This window comes from Ochotona curzoniae, unplaced genomic scaffold (genome assembly GCF_017591425.1).
Source record: "Ochotona curzoniae isolate NIBS_2020 unplaced genomic scaffold, NIBS_Ocur_1.0 contig_291, whole genome shotgun sequence".
Taxonomy (NCBI): domain Eukaryota; kingdom Metazoa; phylum Chordata; class Mammalia; order Lagomorpha; family Ochotonidae; genus Ochotona; species Ochotona curzoniae.
In genome coordinates, this window is record NW_024465649.1 from 1,569,558 (window position 1) to 1,584,284 (window position 14,727).

A 14,727-nucleotide genomic window follows, 5' to 3' on the forward strand; every position below is an offset into this window, starting at 1 on the left:
GTCAATATGAAGCATATTTAATTTTCAGAATTGCAGGGCCAAGAAGCTGCTACTGGAATGCAGTATATAGGGATAGGATGCTAATAAATATTCTACAATGTACATGGTGATTCCTACAACAAAGGTTTATCCTGCCCCAATGTAAATAGTTCTAAGATAGAGGAACTATAAAAATGGTAAGAAGATGTCTTGTAGAAGTCATCAGAGAAGTCCTGAAATGTACTAATGCACAGTTCGCAGTTCTTGCCTAGTGTTAAAGATGAACAGATTGTTTTTTAAAACAAGGAGAAAGTGGAATGCTATTGATAATCAGGGATGATTTGGAGGGAGAGAAATCTTGCAGGAATTCTTAGGTGGACACTGAAGTGACTCAGATGATAAAGGACTAGGTAGGGATAAGAAAAAAATAGGAGGAGTGAAGTTGAATAGATCCTACAGATCAGGATGCACCACATAATTGCAAAAGGGGCAGAAAGAAACAGATTTTATTTTTCATTTTAGAAAATGGATAACTGAAAAAAAACTGTTAAGTCATGAAGAGCAATCAAATATAGGACAGAAGTGGAACATTTTAAAGGCATTTATTGCATTTTAAAATACATGTTAAGCTTTAAGATATTTATATTGATGGACCTGTAGCCATAGATTTAGGAGTTAACTGCCATAGCAGGATAGCAATGGCTGAGAATGGCTCCTTTGATGGCAGTATATTTGGAATGTGGGCCCAAATAACAAACTTCGGGTCTTAAAAAGTGGACAGAAGAAGCAACAGGTTAAAAAAACAGAAATTGGGCCCGGCACAGTGGCACAGTGGTTAAGGTCCTTGTCTTGCATGCCTGGGATCCCATATGGGCGTCGGTTCTAATCCCGGCAGCCCCGCTTCCCTTCCAACTCCCTGCCTGTGGCCTGGGAAAGCAGTCGAGGACGGCCCAAAGCTTTGGGACCCTGCACCCGCGTGGGAGACCCGGAAGAGGCTCCTGGCTTTGGATCGGCATAGTATCGGCCGTTGCGCTCACTTGGGGAGTGAATCATCGGACGGAAGATCTTCCTCTCTGTCTCTCCTCTCTGTATATCTGCCTTTCCAATAAAAAAATAATAATAAAAATAAATCTAAAAAAAAAACCCAGAAATTAGGAAGGGAGCAATCATGATTAATGTAGTATGGTGAACTGTCTCATAATATTGCCTTTATCCCAGCTGTTTTCTTTACATGGATATTGGGATTGAAGAAAGATCTTGCTATCTTGCAACCTGCCAAGGCAATGAATTTACATTTACATAGTCCTTCCATGCTTCCTTAACTTCTGGACTTGAAATACATGATAAATACACATACAACAGAAGCAAATTCATACATATGCCTAGAGCGGATGGATTCTTGAGTGAATTACACAAACTAATGATCATAGTGAGACAAGCAAAATTTACAATACTTCTGAACTTTAGGAGGGCAGAACATTCAGACAAAGATAGGAGTCTATGGATACCAATACTGGCTCCTTTAATTGATTTTAGCTGTAAAAGCAAGTGTTGTATATCAGATAACAGCTGGTAGAGAAATTGTCAAACAACTTGTGAAACATTAGAAAATAAACAAAATACCTGCTCATGTATAGCTAGATTACCTATGGTATTAGTCAGAATTTTTTAAGATGATGAATTGACACATTATTAGTAAGAATAAAAATAAATGGGAGTAACGAAATACTTGATTGATTATAAAAATGATGTATTTCTTATTTTCCCACAGCATTAAAGTCATCTTACTCAGGACAAAGACCAAATATTCAGAACAATAACATGAGCAGCATCTAGTGACTGAACCAGCACATTACAGCTTGACTAAAAAGTTCAAGATGAGGACTTTAATTTTAGAATCCAATTTTGGAATTGGGTCGTCAAACTGAGCTCAAGTTAGCTTTAAACAATAAAATGAATTTCTACAGTAAAGTTGTGCAATACATTGGTACATTGTGAATTTCATTAACTATTTTCATTTTTTTTTCTCTTTCTCCACACAGACATAATTGCACTTTCCATCTACAGTTACTAGTCTTCCTTACAGAGAGATGTATACCACACTGGTTTAGCACACAGACTCAGGAGCTGGCACGATGGTTCAATGGACTGATCGTCCGCCTGCAAGCACCAGCATCCCATATGAGTTGGCTGTTCCACCTCCAATCCACCTCCCTGCTTATGGCATAGGAAAGCAGTAGATGGTGACCCAAAGCCAAGAACCCTGCACCCACACAGGAGAGTTGAAAGAAGCTACTGGTTCCTGGCTTGGGATTAGCTCAGATCAGGCTACTGAGGTCACTTGTTGAGTGAACTAGTGGATAGAAGATCTTTCTTTCTGTCTCATTTTCTCTCTGTAAATCTACCTTTCCAATAAAAATAAGTAAATCTTTAAAAGAAGAACACAGGTCTAGTAGCCACCAACATTCATTTCTCAGCTGGTTTTTTTTTTTTTTGCTAGCTGTAAAACATGTAATCTCTGTCAACTTCTCTTTACTTTTACAAATGCAGTTTTATGAAAATCAAATGATTTACACACTTTCTCTTTCTCTCTCTCACACACACCTTTAAATAAAAATGGTAGCTAAATAATATTTAGCTAGAGTTAGTATTTTATTATTACCAGAATTTGCATGTAGATCTTCCCAGCTAGTAAGAGACTCTTAATATGCTTATGTTTGCTAATGTTGCAATAAAGATAACTCATATTTATCTTGTTCTTAACCCTTTGTAAAGCACTTTCAAACACAAGATTTCTTTTTTTTTTCCCTTCAAACACAAGATTTCATATGATAAGGGAATGTTCCTGATTTCAGGAAATGTTGCATCCATCCAGTACGTTGACCTGGACTGCAACCTCCCTTTCTCTCATGACCAAATCAATCAGCGCCCTCTGCTGATCCTAGCTTGCCCTCGCCTCTGTTACATGAGGAAATAAAGCATTGTCCATCTGGCTCCTGAATGCTAGTCTTTAGATGTGTCCATCCTCCAAATTAGTCTGCATAAGGAATTGGAGCCATTTTAAAAACACACTTCTGATTATGTGTTTATTCTGCTTAAAAGCTATTGGTAGCTCCGCACTGCTTACTGGTGAAATCCAGACTACTTCAACAGATGCGCTTCTTGAAGAAGTTCCTGCTTATTGCTGAAGCCTCATCTTTTACAACTTCCCCATCCCTAAAATTCTCTGCTTCAGCCATAGTGAATTGTGGTTGCCTAGAGTTCTTCTTGCCTGTTCCTCTTGCACATCCTTCCTTCCACCTGCCTAACTGCTGTAGCTGAAGCTGTAATATCCTCAGGAGGCTCTCTGCCTTGCTGGACTGACATTTCAAAGTCCTGTGTGCAACTCTCTACAATTGGCCTCAACGGAGGGCATAAAAGTTGCCTATTAACTTAGTAAATTTTTGTTCAGCAGTCTTGGGGACACAGGCAAGGTCTTATTTGTTAGCAAAATACCAGAAAATTTAGATAAATTTGTTGAAAGAGAATCAATGCAATGCTCATAGCAGCTGAAAAGACAAGTACAGCCCTAACTAACCTTATGAGGACACTTTAAGAGATTCCTGTGAACCAGAATTAGGAGATAAGTTTACCTTAGTGTAAAATTCTTGAAATCATATGTAAGTTGCATTTTTCATTTTCAGCCTAATTTAGAGCCTATTTATGTGATGAATATCTGTGAGCTTTAGTCACTTGTATTAAGCCTTGGCTTCTAATTACTGGCCAACTTACTCAACTGTTCCATGTTCTAAAGTCTTATTTTTAAAAGATAATTACAGTGCTCACTACAATGGGTATGTGGTGATAAACTCAGTTAAAGTATCAGAAAGTACTTTAAATTAAAGCAATGTGTGCTATTTTACATAATACATACCATGTAGATATTTTGTTACAGGTTATTTAGCGATAATAAAGGAAATGTGATGTCTAAAAGCTAGTAGGTGTGGTGATCACAAGTCTAACGTAAGCCTTAGGAAGCACATTGTACTTTCTGGGAAACCATCACTAAACATATCTTAAATTTTAGTGGGGTTAATGCCAAGTTCTCATTTGCCTTCACAGATGTCTCAACAGACCACTAGCCCTTACGTAAATGACAACTTTACAAAGCTCCTTTTCTGTGAAGTACGTTGCTAACGGGATGATCCAATGAACATATCCATTCCCAAGACACTGCAGGTGGATGAGCAAAACTCCATCCTGTCCAGAGTGGTTTCTGCCACAGTTTGGGCAATAAAACTGACCTCATTGGTTTGCAGAACTTCATGATCCTATTGGGAAATCTGTACATCAGTGTGACAAGGCATTACATGAGAGATGATGGTAAGCATGGACACTGTGGGGAAACTAGCAGCTGATTGCCACATCTGGGGAAGTATCCAGTTTCCTCTGGGGAAGCCAGTGGTGGTGTCGTGTTGCTTTACTAGAAAAATATTATTTTGGTCTCTCTTTTGTGGCTAAAAGATAAAGTCAGATTTTTTTTAAAGATTTACTTATTTATTTGAAAGTCAGAGTTACAGGAAGAGAGAGAAAGACAGAGGTCTTTATTCACTGGTTTACTACCCAAGTGGCCACCACTGCCCAAAGGTGAGCCAAGCTACAGGCAGGATCCCAGAGCTTCATCTCCCACACGGGTGTCAGGAGCACAAGCAATCGGGTGCTTTTCTGCAGGTTTACCAGGCTGTTAACAGGGAACTGCACTGGAAATGGAACAGCCAGGACATAAATGGATTTCCACTTGGCATGTCAGCATCAGACAGGGACTTTACCTGCTATACCACAACACTGAATCCTTGTCATTTTTAGTTTTTATTTCCCTCTTCTATTCACTTGCTCTAGTCAATGATAATTTTTTCTTAGTCTTCTGAAAGTAGTTAGAAATTTTTACCAAGTCAAGGTTTCCTTTATTACTAGAATCTAAAGTAGTGGAATTTTGCAAGGTTGCTGAAGTCTCTGTAAAAGCTGCTAAGCAGGTTTCCTACAGCTCCAACCAATGACCTTCACATGGAGGCTGGTGGTTTATCATCCTCCTTTCTCACGGGAAGAGGCAGGAGAAGCAGTGAGACACTCAAGGGCTGCTCTTTCTCTTTTTGTTTCATTTCATCTTGAAAAGCAATAATAAGGTGCAATAGCAGTAAGAGCCTCACTTTAGTTTAGATCCACATGCCTGTGTGAATTTAGATTTTCAAATATGGCTCTGATAAGTGAAATATCAGACACCGGTATAATTATCCAAATTCTACCTTTTGTGGTGTTCACAATTTAAATCCCTAAACTGAGAAATATATTAGAATTTTTACTGTAGAGCTGAAACATTTAAAATAGCAAAATCTTACACTATTTTTTATTCATGCAAGGGTTTTAATATATTCAGTTTTCAGTTTTCTTGTCATTATGTTGCCAACTGTTTTCTTAGAAAAGGCTGTTCTATATCACAAAAGTACATTCTCCACTTTTTCTTTAAAATCTTTATCTTTTGTAAGTGAATACAATGCTAGATAATTCACATATGTCCTATCCTAGTTGGTCTAAATTTAAGGTTGGCAATACATAGCTTCTAAGATTGGGGGTACACTTTACTGCTCAATGAAACTGAGAATACAGTAAGTCATTGCTACCAAGGATATTGAATTGTGGAGTCACTCAGACCAATCTATTTCAACAATTGTAACCAAGTTGAAATGCGATCCTAAGGTCTGTTCATGTCAAGGATTTCTATAATATTGAGATTTTAAGTATGTGTCACCAGAATTTAATCTTGAATTTTTCTTTGAAGAAATAGTCACAGAGGAATTAATTTAGCAAATAACAAGTTTCAAAGCTAGTCTTTTTTTCTGTAACATATTTTGAGTTTGAATCCTTAATTATTTGGAGTTCACAATGCTGATTTTTTTCTCCCATGATGACGACTAGGTGGGTTTTTATTTTGATGTGGGATAGAATACCTAGTACTCAGAAACTGCCAATCCTAAATGATCTACAGCAAGATGGTTACATTTCGATGTCTCCACTCTGTATCCACACATTTTCTATACTTGGTAGGAGAAATGCCATTTTGCAGTTGGTCACACATATGCTAAAGGAATCCACAAGGTTTCAACATGGTCATTGCTGTAGTTTGGTCACAGTTTTATTGTGCCATCCAAGAATTCATGTGTTGGAATCACATGATCCCAGTATGATGAGGGAAGAGGCAGCTAACTCTTAAAGATGTTGGACCTAGTTCTTGAAATGATGAACTCTAAAGGGATTTTAGTAGGTTTTATGGAGTTAATTGTTGTGAGAATGGATTATTATAAAGCAAGGTCACTCCATGCACTTAGCCCCAGCTAGATTCTTTTGTGTTTTTCTGCCATGTTGAGATGTAGCAACCAGGCTAGCAACCGGCTGTTAGGTCCTGCCAGTCACAGAATTATTTGTCAAATAATCATATTTTCTTTATAAAGTACCTAGTCTTGTTTTTTGTTGTTGTTATTATAGCAACATAAAATGCACTAACATCATCATCATTAGCACAATCATTGGATGTGGTATGATATATGGCCATGGTAGGGACAAGTTTCTCAAATCTTTCAGAGTTCCAAGTGCCTTGTCATTACAGTAAGGATAATAATAGTATCAACCTGCTGGGCTAGCTATGAAGATTAACAGGGATAAGAGACATGAATGAACCTGGCTCCATATTTAATTCTCATTGTGTTTCCTTCTACTTTGCAGAATTACCTGTGCTTCTGTGTGTTCTTGGCATTTATCTGTGGCTAACACCTTTCTGAGAACATGCAAACTTTTAAAGAACAGAATCTGTTTTTAACTGTGATTTTTTCACTCTTTTCTTCATTTTTTTACCCCCAGGTTCTGGCACACTGTAAGAAATATTGGAGAGACTCAGCAAACACTTGTCAAATAAGTGAAAAAGTGAATTTTGACCTACATAGTGATTGAGATATTTTAGGTGATGAGTTTCTATTAAAATTGATGGTCCTTCATAATATCTTTCTTGCCACTAGCTTTAAAATGTCCTTTGCCTCTTCCACAAGAGAGTGAACCTTGCTGACCTCCTTTCTACTAATGGAACAGAACCTAGTGGAATTTTCCAAGCTGGAGACTTAAGGGAGTTACTGATATTTTTATAACATATGATGTTAAATACAATTGTATGCATGTCAGAGCCCTTTTTAAGACATGGATTTCAGTACCCAAATTTACTTAATTTCAAAAAATGTAATAAATAGGCAACACCACCCAGTCATAGCTCCTGAAATAGAAATCTACAATTAATAGTAGCAAAACAAAACAAACAAAAAAACACCAACTGTCCTTAATCGGTGGTAGAGTATTGTGTCTCACCAACAATCTGGACAAACAAGTGGGCATTTTGTTAATATTTCTGAAAAACAGACACAAGCATGTGACCAGATGGCAGCTTCATAAATGTCTCTGGGAGGGTATGCATGGCACCAACCATCATTTTCCTCCCTTGCTGAAGCCAAGTGTAGCTACATAGTCAAGTGTGATGTGTTGAAGTCCTAGTTGCATAAAATGATTCAGCAGTCAAGAAAATGAATTTTTCAGGGTCAGTAAAACATGGAAACTCAACATGGTACCTGAGGTTCTGCATGCCTTTGGACCCAGTTCCTGGTTACGCACTGCTCATACAACATACCCTGATATCCTTAAGACAGTCCTAATTGTCATGTCTGTTTATGTCCATTTTTCTCCTTCCTTCTTAGTACAATTGAAAGGGCAACAGTTGTTGTCACAACAGGATTAAAGAAGAGGTAGGTGTGAGACTGGAAGCCACACAGAGCTTGTACTTACTGCTCGCTTGGAAGTGATGAGTTTCTTGACATTGCCTTTGGTGACAAGTCATAGTCACTGTCTGATCTGTAGAGAAAGGACTCTCTGCGCTGGCTGTGTCCCGGGAAGGTGGCGTGAAGCACCAGCCCAGAGGAAGAGCTGGCTTGGGGGTCGAGCGGACTCCGACCTGGGGAAGGGCCATTTTCCACATCAAAGCTTAAAAAGAAAGCAGGAAACTCTGGTCACAGGAGAACTATCAAAAAGGACATCTAACACACTTTGAGAACCCACATGTGATAGGCACAGAAAGCTTCTCACTTTATGGAAAATTTTAGCTCCCCAAACAGCTCTGAGTGGCAGTTGCTATTATTCTCTTTTGTCTAAAGGAAAGAGAATTCCACCAAAGTGCAGTCATTCAGCTGAATTCCACCATCAGTGAACGGTGAAGCCAGACTTTAAAGCCAGGAGCTGACCCCACAGCCTTTCAGCAACATGAGCAACTTTGATCAATCTGCAGGAAGATCCAATTGCAAAATAGTTTGGTGATAACTAGCAGCTCTAGTATCTAGCATAGCCACCCCTGTCTGACAATGAAGCGCCTAGTAAACAAGTCTTCCTGGCTTAAATAAGTAAATACATATAAGCATATAACTAAAATCTAAAACAATAATGAACATAAATAAATTAAAAATAAAAATCTTCTTTCTGGCACTAATAAATACCACAGAGTCTTGAAAAACACAACATAGACAAGTGCACATTTCTAAATGTTTCAGGAGCAAAGTTTTCCTGAGACCATCCACTGACTGATTAGATGAGAGGTCGGCCCTGAGGATTCACATCCATGTACAGGTTTAACCACAGAGAGAACTGATCTGACAACACCTAACGATTCCGCAGGCACGCAGAGGTTGTTCTATGGAGGCTGTACTCAGTGGCCCCTTGTGAATTATACCATTGAGATTCCTGATCATTCCCCCTCACTCTCAAGGGTGTCTGCAGGCCCAGAATTATTAAGTATGCTCTAACCAGTGACCACACATGAAGATGGGTGTAGCGGACATTCCTTCTACTGCTAGTTCTCTCCCCATCCCAATACTACCCTACCTATGATGTCCTTCACACATTCTCCACCTTTCCATATACATTTTTGCCTGCTCTACACAACATCCCTTTGGCTTAGACAGATAATAGTTCTTTCGACTTGAAATTCTGTGAACCCTCACTAATTCCGAGGTAAAGCTTTGCAGACAGCACACAAAGGGTATATAGGGCTAAGGATGTTCTTCTCTAAGTTAGACCACAAGAGTGGGTTTCCTTTGTACTGCTCCAGCTGCCTTCATTTATTTCTTAACTTTTTATTCTCTTCTTCCACTAGTTCTTACATATGCTGTACTCAGATACATTTTGCTTATATTTCCTCAGTTCAAAAATGCTTTCTGATATAGTAGTGTATTTCAAAAATATCATAGAAAATGAAACATAGGCCTTTTTGCGCATATGTGTGGCAGCCCAGTGCCACCTTTCTGCACAGTGGGCAGGCATACCGGGGGCAGAGGGGATGGAGCCAGCGGGGTCATATGGGGTTATAGGGGCTCACATCAGGGAGTTGGAGTAAGCCTGGTAATTTCCCTACATGCTTGGTCCCAGATGGAGTTGGGGGAGGGGTAGGGAGAGCCCCAACTTAAAATGTTGGCCTGGCCTGATTCTCTTGACCACATGGTGTGCTCTGGGGACTTAGAGGGTAGCACAGGTTGGGGTGAGCAGTGACATGAGGGTTCATGTCTAGGTGAGGAATTACTACTGAGGGACTTCGATAGACAAAGCCACTGTACTTGCAGGTAAGCAAGGATGTTGAGACTCAGCAGTTTGGAGGAGGGAACGGGAGGGCATTTAAAGGTCAGACTGAAGCACTAGCACATGTGGGAGACTGAGTTAGGGTAGACAGCATCAATCACCGCAGAATACCACTCACTGTTGCACACTAAAGCTAGGGCTAGAGGCTTACCCAACAGTGTTAGATCAAAGCCAAAAGTGACAGTTGGAACAGGGGACGGGTAAGGTTGGGCTGGCCCATGACACTAACCAGCACATGAGAGAATCAGGACTGAGAGGTCTGAGGCTACAATGAGGGGAAAGAAGGCAGTATATTGGCTCATCCCTGTACAACTGCAATCTCTCCTGCCACAAACAAGGTCTGTGGCTGGGAATAGGCCTGGCTGCGGAGTAAGGGATGCCCCAGCTGTGTTGGTGTTCATTATGGCGAGCATGAGAGCCAGGATGGGGGCAGCAGTCTGAGCTAGACATAGCAGTGGAAGGCTGGCCCAGATGCTCATGGAGGATGTGACTACCCACTGGGACCTGCAGAGGACATCTCTTACCTCAGCAGAGGAAGGAGGACAGAACAAATGGGATAACTACCCCAGCCATATGACAGCAAATATCTGGGTATATGGAGACTCCAAGGTAGACCGTGTCAGAGAGTGAACGTTGGAAGGAGTTCCTCAACCTTGGACTGGTGATTTCAACAGCATTTCAGAAATACTGCAACCACTTGGGAAGAGCCCTCAGGGCATCATGGACCCTGGGTTGATAGCTGATGGCCATTTCACCTGCCAGCATATGGGCGCAGTTAAATTTATAATCCCATTTTCCGTGAGTGCTTTGATGTGTCTTCATAGTATTCCATTTACTCTTGACACCATCACATATATAAGATGATCCTACTCTATTTGATGAGGCTTATAGATATGTAAATATCTTGCTTAAAGTCATAGGCTAGTGACTTATAGAGCAATAATAGGAAGACTCACATCTTCCAACTTATTTGTTTATAATAAATGGTTATGTGGTTACACAGAGTCCTGGAATTGTCCACAGGGAAATTGAGTAAGATCCCTGCTCCTCTCCATCACATTGAATTCAAACACAAGCTGTGGTAGTTATATAAATATTCAGTGAGGGCCTGACGTGATAGCCTAGAGGTTAAAGTCCTCGCCTTGCATATGCCAAGATCTCATATGGGCATACAGGTATAGTTTTTCCAAGCAGCACTGTTTCCCATCCAGCTCCCTGGTTATGGCCTGGGAAAGCAGTTGAGGACAGCCCAAAGCTTTGGGACCCTGTACCAGTGAGGGAGGCCTATAAGAGGCTCCAGGCTCCTGGTTTCAGACTGGCTCAGTTCCGGCTGTTGTGGTCACTTGGGGAGTGAATCATCAGAGAGAGGGCCTTCCTCTTTGTCTCTCCTCCTGTCTGTATATCTGACTTTGCAATAAAAATAAATGAATTCTTTTTAAAAAAGAATCAGTTGTGGGAGAATTAAGATGGCAGAATAGGGTAACAACACGTTTAAATAGATGGAGAAACATTTAATCAGGATAAAGCAGAGAGGGCACATTCGAGGAAATAGTAGAGGACAGAACAACAGCAGAGGGGTACCCGGAGACTGACAGACATAGGAAAGCAGCAGACAGAATGGTATGGTGTTGCAGTGACTGCTACCTCAGCGGTATTCAGCAAACAGCGATCTGAATTCCACTGGTAGCTGGATCTCCAACAGCAACAAGGTGGGAAGAGCCATTTACTGGGAGCCCCAGAGGTGAACCCAGACAAAAAACTGCTTGTCCTGCAGGTCTGTTTGATTTTACCAGTAGCAGAGACAGAGTGGCAGATCCCAGGCAGGCAGTGTGGGAACAGTGTGGATTTTATAGCCCAGTCCACCCTCTAGAGCCATATCAGGCACCGTTTTGTTTAAGGAGGCAAGGGCTATGGACAAGCTGGGAGTGAAATCATTTCTGTCTCAGTGAACTGCAACAGCATGGTATCCTACAGATTCCACCCAAAACAGGTAGCCCTCAGACCTGACAGCCAGCAGATCAGGAACTCTAGTAGTGGCACATCAGGGGACATTTCTTATAGTGTAGCAAATAATTTAAGACTGCCAGGGACAACAGTGAGCTGTGCATTCACTGAGCTTGATGAGAACTCACACAGTTCAGTGGATTGCATTGGACCCACAGGAAAATAATACTGACTATGGTCAAAATAGGTCCATGCAACCTTCAGACCTAATGAATAACAGGTTCCAGCAAGATTAGCACCATCAATACCTAGCTATATAATACACTTGGTGTCTCCCTAATCCTGGGACCTACTCCAACCAGATGTGGGAGAAAGGTCGTACAGACAATGGTATAGCCTCACAATGGTATCACAGGAGGTAGAGACTGGTGAGCCAGGAGCTGGGGACACGGAGATCATGGTGGAGGCCTAACCTAAGAACCCAGACTTAGACCTCGCTGGAAGGAGTGGCACAAGTACCTGCAAACAAAGAGCTATGTACCAACTGCAATAAGTAAAATCCAATTGTATACCTGTGGGTGACAGCTTAGTAACCTGGCCCAAGGAGAATAATCTGATAGCTAGAAGTACAATGACCAAGAGCAAAAGAAAAGACAGAGGTACAATGAATATTACTGAAGACTCCCCTGCAAAAAGGAACAAAACCCTTTGCCAATCTCAGAGTTAACTGAGGAAGACATAGAGAAAATGCGGGATACAGAATTCAAAAACACTTGTTACATAGAGAAAACGCGAGATACAGAATTCAAAACAGTTGTTACAAAACTTCTTACCGACAACAAGAAGCACGTAAAGCAGGCATTCAAAGAATATGTCACACTCGAAATGAATCAAATGAAAGCTGATATATCAGAAATAAAGAATACAGTGGAGCAAATTAAAAGTACAGTGGACAATAAGATATTGTGATGTAATTAATGAACCAAAAACCAATGGGAGTCAGACTGCTTACGATCTACACCAAAGGATTGTAAAACCTACTATACTTTTAAGGTCCTATGTTATTCTGTAATGGCGCTGGAGAACAGAGAAATTTTCCACCTCCTTAGAATGTGTGAGGAAGATGTTAATTATAACCTATCAAGAATATAACAGGTAACTTATAGATAACAGACTCGAATCAGCATTAGACATTAGCAAAACCATAAAGACATACAGGGGGAATCAAGAGTGATCCTGACAACCTCTTAACAGGAGGTCAAATGCACAGAGCAGGTTGGGGGGAACCCCAAGGTGGAGCAGGTGGACAGGAGGAGGCTTATATCTCAACCATGGAGACTCCTGGATCCTCACCAAGGACTATCAGTACAAGCACCAAGGACTACATCCCAACTGCCAAGGACACCATGGAGAATTGGACTGCTCTTGTAGGCCAACAACTCTGAGGTCATCTACTCCCTCTCGGATCTCCCACATGGGATGGAAGATGCCCAGATCTTTCCTCACAGGATCTAACGTCATCAGAACAATAGCCAGGAGCCCTGAGTGGATCTCAGAAACAGAACAGTAAATTCCCTTTGGGATTCGGGAGGGGAGCTTTCTCTGGTCCTTACTTAGTTCCAACTTTGGATCCCCACCCTTTCTTGCAACGACCATCAGGGTCACTCTGGAGCACCCCCCCCCCCAAAAAAAAAATTAGAGTAGACAGAGAACAACAAAGAAAGCTTAGAACCAGACAGGAAATGGCCAGCTTGGACTAACATATACCTTACTAGGTAGGACACAAAGATAAGTTACTTCTCACTAAGGCATTGAAGATTTCTCTGCACACCCCTCCTAAAACTTTTCTGCACTTCAATTGTTGACATATGCCTTGTTAGATTTATAAGCCAGTTTAGACTATCCCAAAATCCACCAAGTTCAGTAAAAATTGTGCTTCAATACTACAAACTGCTAAATACTAAAATGAAAATAGACATGAGACAGCTGATTAGTACCCTATAGCCGTTTTAAGGTGTATAACAGCTGGTTGTGTATAAACTAAAATTGAAATGCCAATGAAGTAGTCATAGGCCCTGGTTAAGAATTTGCATTTTCTAAAATATTGGTCACTCAATACCATGTCAATTAACTCCATAATGTGGTAAGTTGTTGTTGATGTTATGTTGTGGCTTTCAATTGGTCGGGATGATATTCTGCCAGCTCTGCTTTCAGACCAGAGATGGTCTCCCCAAGAAACTGTTGAATTTATCTGGACAATAAGATGCTGGACTCTATGCATGGTACATGCTTGCAATCAAAGAATCTTGCCTGGATTTGAACTGTGATACTGCAACAAGGTGGAGGAATACACCATGGGGGTGTGATATGGGGAGGGGTTGGGGGAATCCCAGAGCCTATGAAACTGTGTTATAAAATGAAATGTAATTAATTTAAAAAAGTGCAGTGGAGAGTCTCCAAAATAGAATGAAGGAAGCAGAAGAAAGAATCTCAAAATTACAAGGTATTTTCTGTCACCAGGGCAAAACAAAGAAAAAGCTGGAAGCAGAGCTGGATCAAGCCAAAAAGTATTCAAGAATTGAAAGACAGTATTAAAAGGCCAAATATAAGAGTTATGGGAGTCCCAGAAGGTGCAGAAAAAGAAACAGAGTTTTTAAAAAGTATTAAATGAACTAATAAGGGAAAATTATCCTAATCTAGAGAAAGAATTGGGAAACAACATCCAGAAGGGGCACAGAACTCCCAACAGGCTTGACCAAAGAGATTTTCACCAAGACACATGATCATCAAGCTCTCTTCAATCAAACATAAGGAAAAGATCCTTAGATGTGCACGTGAAAAAAATCAACTGACATATAGGGGAGTGCCAATTAAACTCACTGGAGACCTCTCACAGGAAACTCTACAGGCCAGAAGAGAATGGAGCAACATATTGCAGATTCTAAAAGCAAAAAATTTTTGGCCCAGGATAATGTAAAAAAAAAAAAAACCCTCTCCTTTGTCTTTGAAAATGAAATAAAATTCTTCCACAGTAAAGAAAAGTTACAAGAATATGCCTCTTCCAAGCCTGTCCTACAAACGAAAAGTGCCTTACCAAAACCAAAGGCAAAT

General features: G+C 40.5%; 1 protein-coding gene across 4 annotated transcripts in view; it reads right to left on the reverse strand.

The window, feature by feature from the left end:
* PDE4B (phosphodiesterase 4B) overlaps positions 1-14,727 on the reverse strand; it is a 449,962-nt gene that overhangs the window by 117,130 nt on the left and 318,105 nt on the right. For all 4 annotated transcript variants that reach the window (XM_040978410.1, XM_040978413.1, XM_040978412.1 and 1 more), the window contains one exon: positions 7,837-8,031. In XM_040978410.1, coding sequence (XP_040834344.1) covers positions 7,837-8,031 — 195 coding nt within the window. The remainder of the gene's footprint in view (positions 1-7,836; positions 8,032-14,727) is intronic.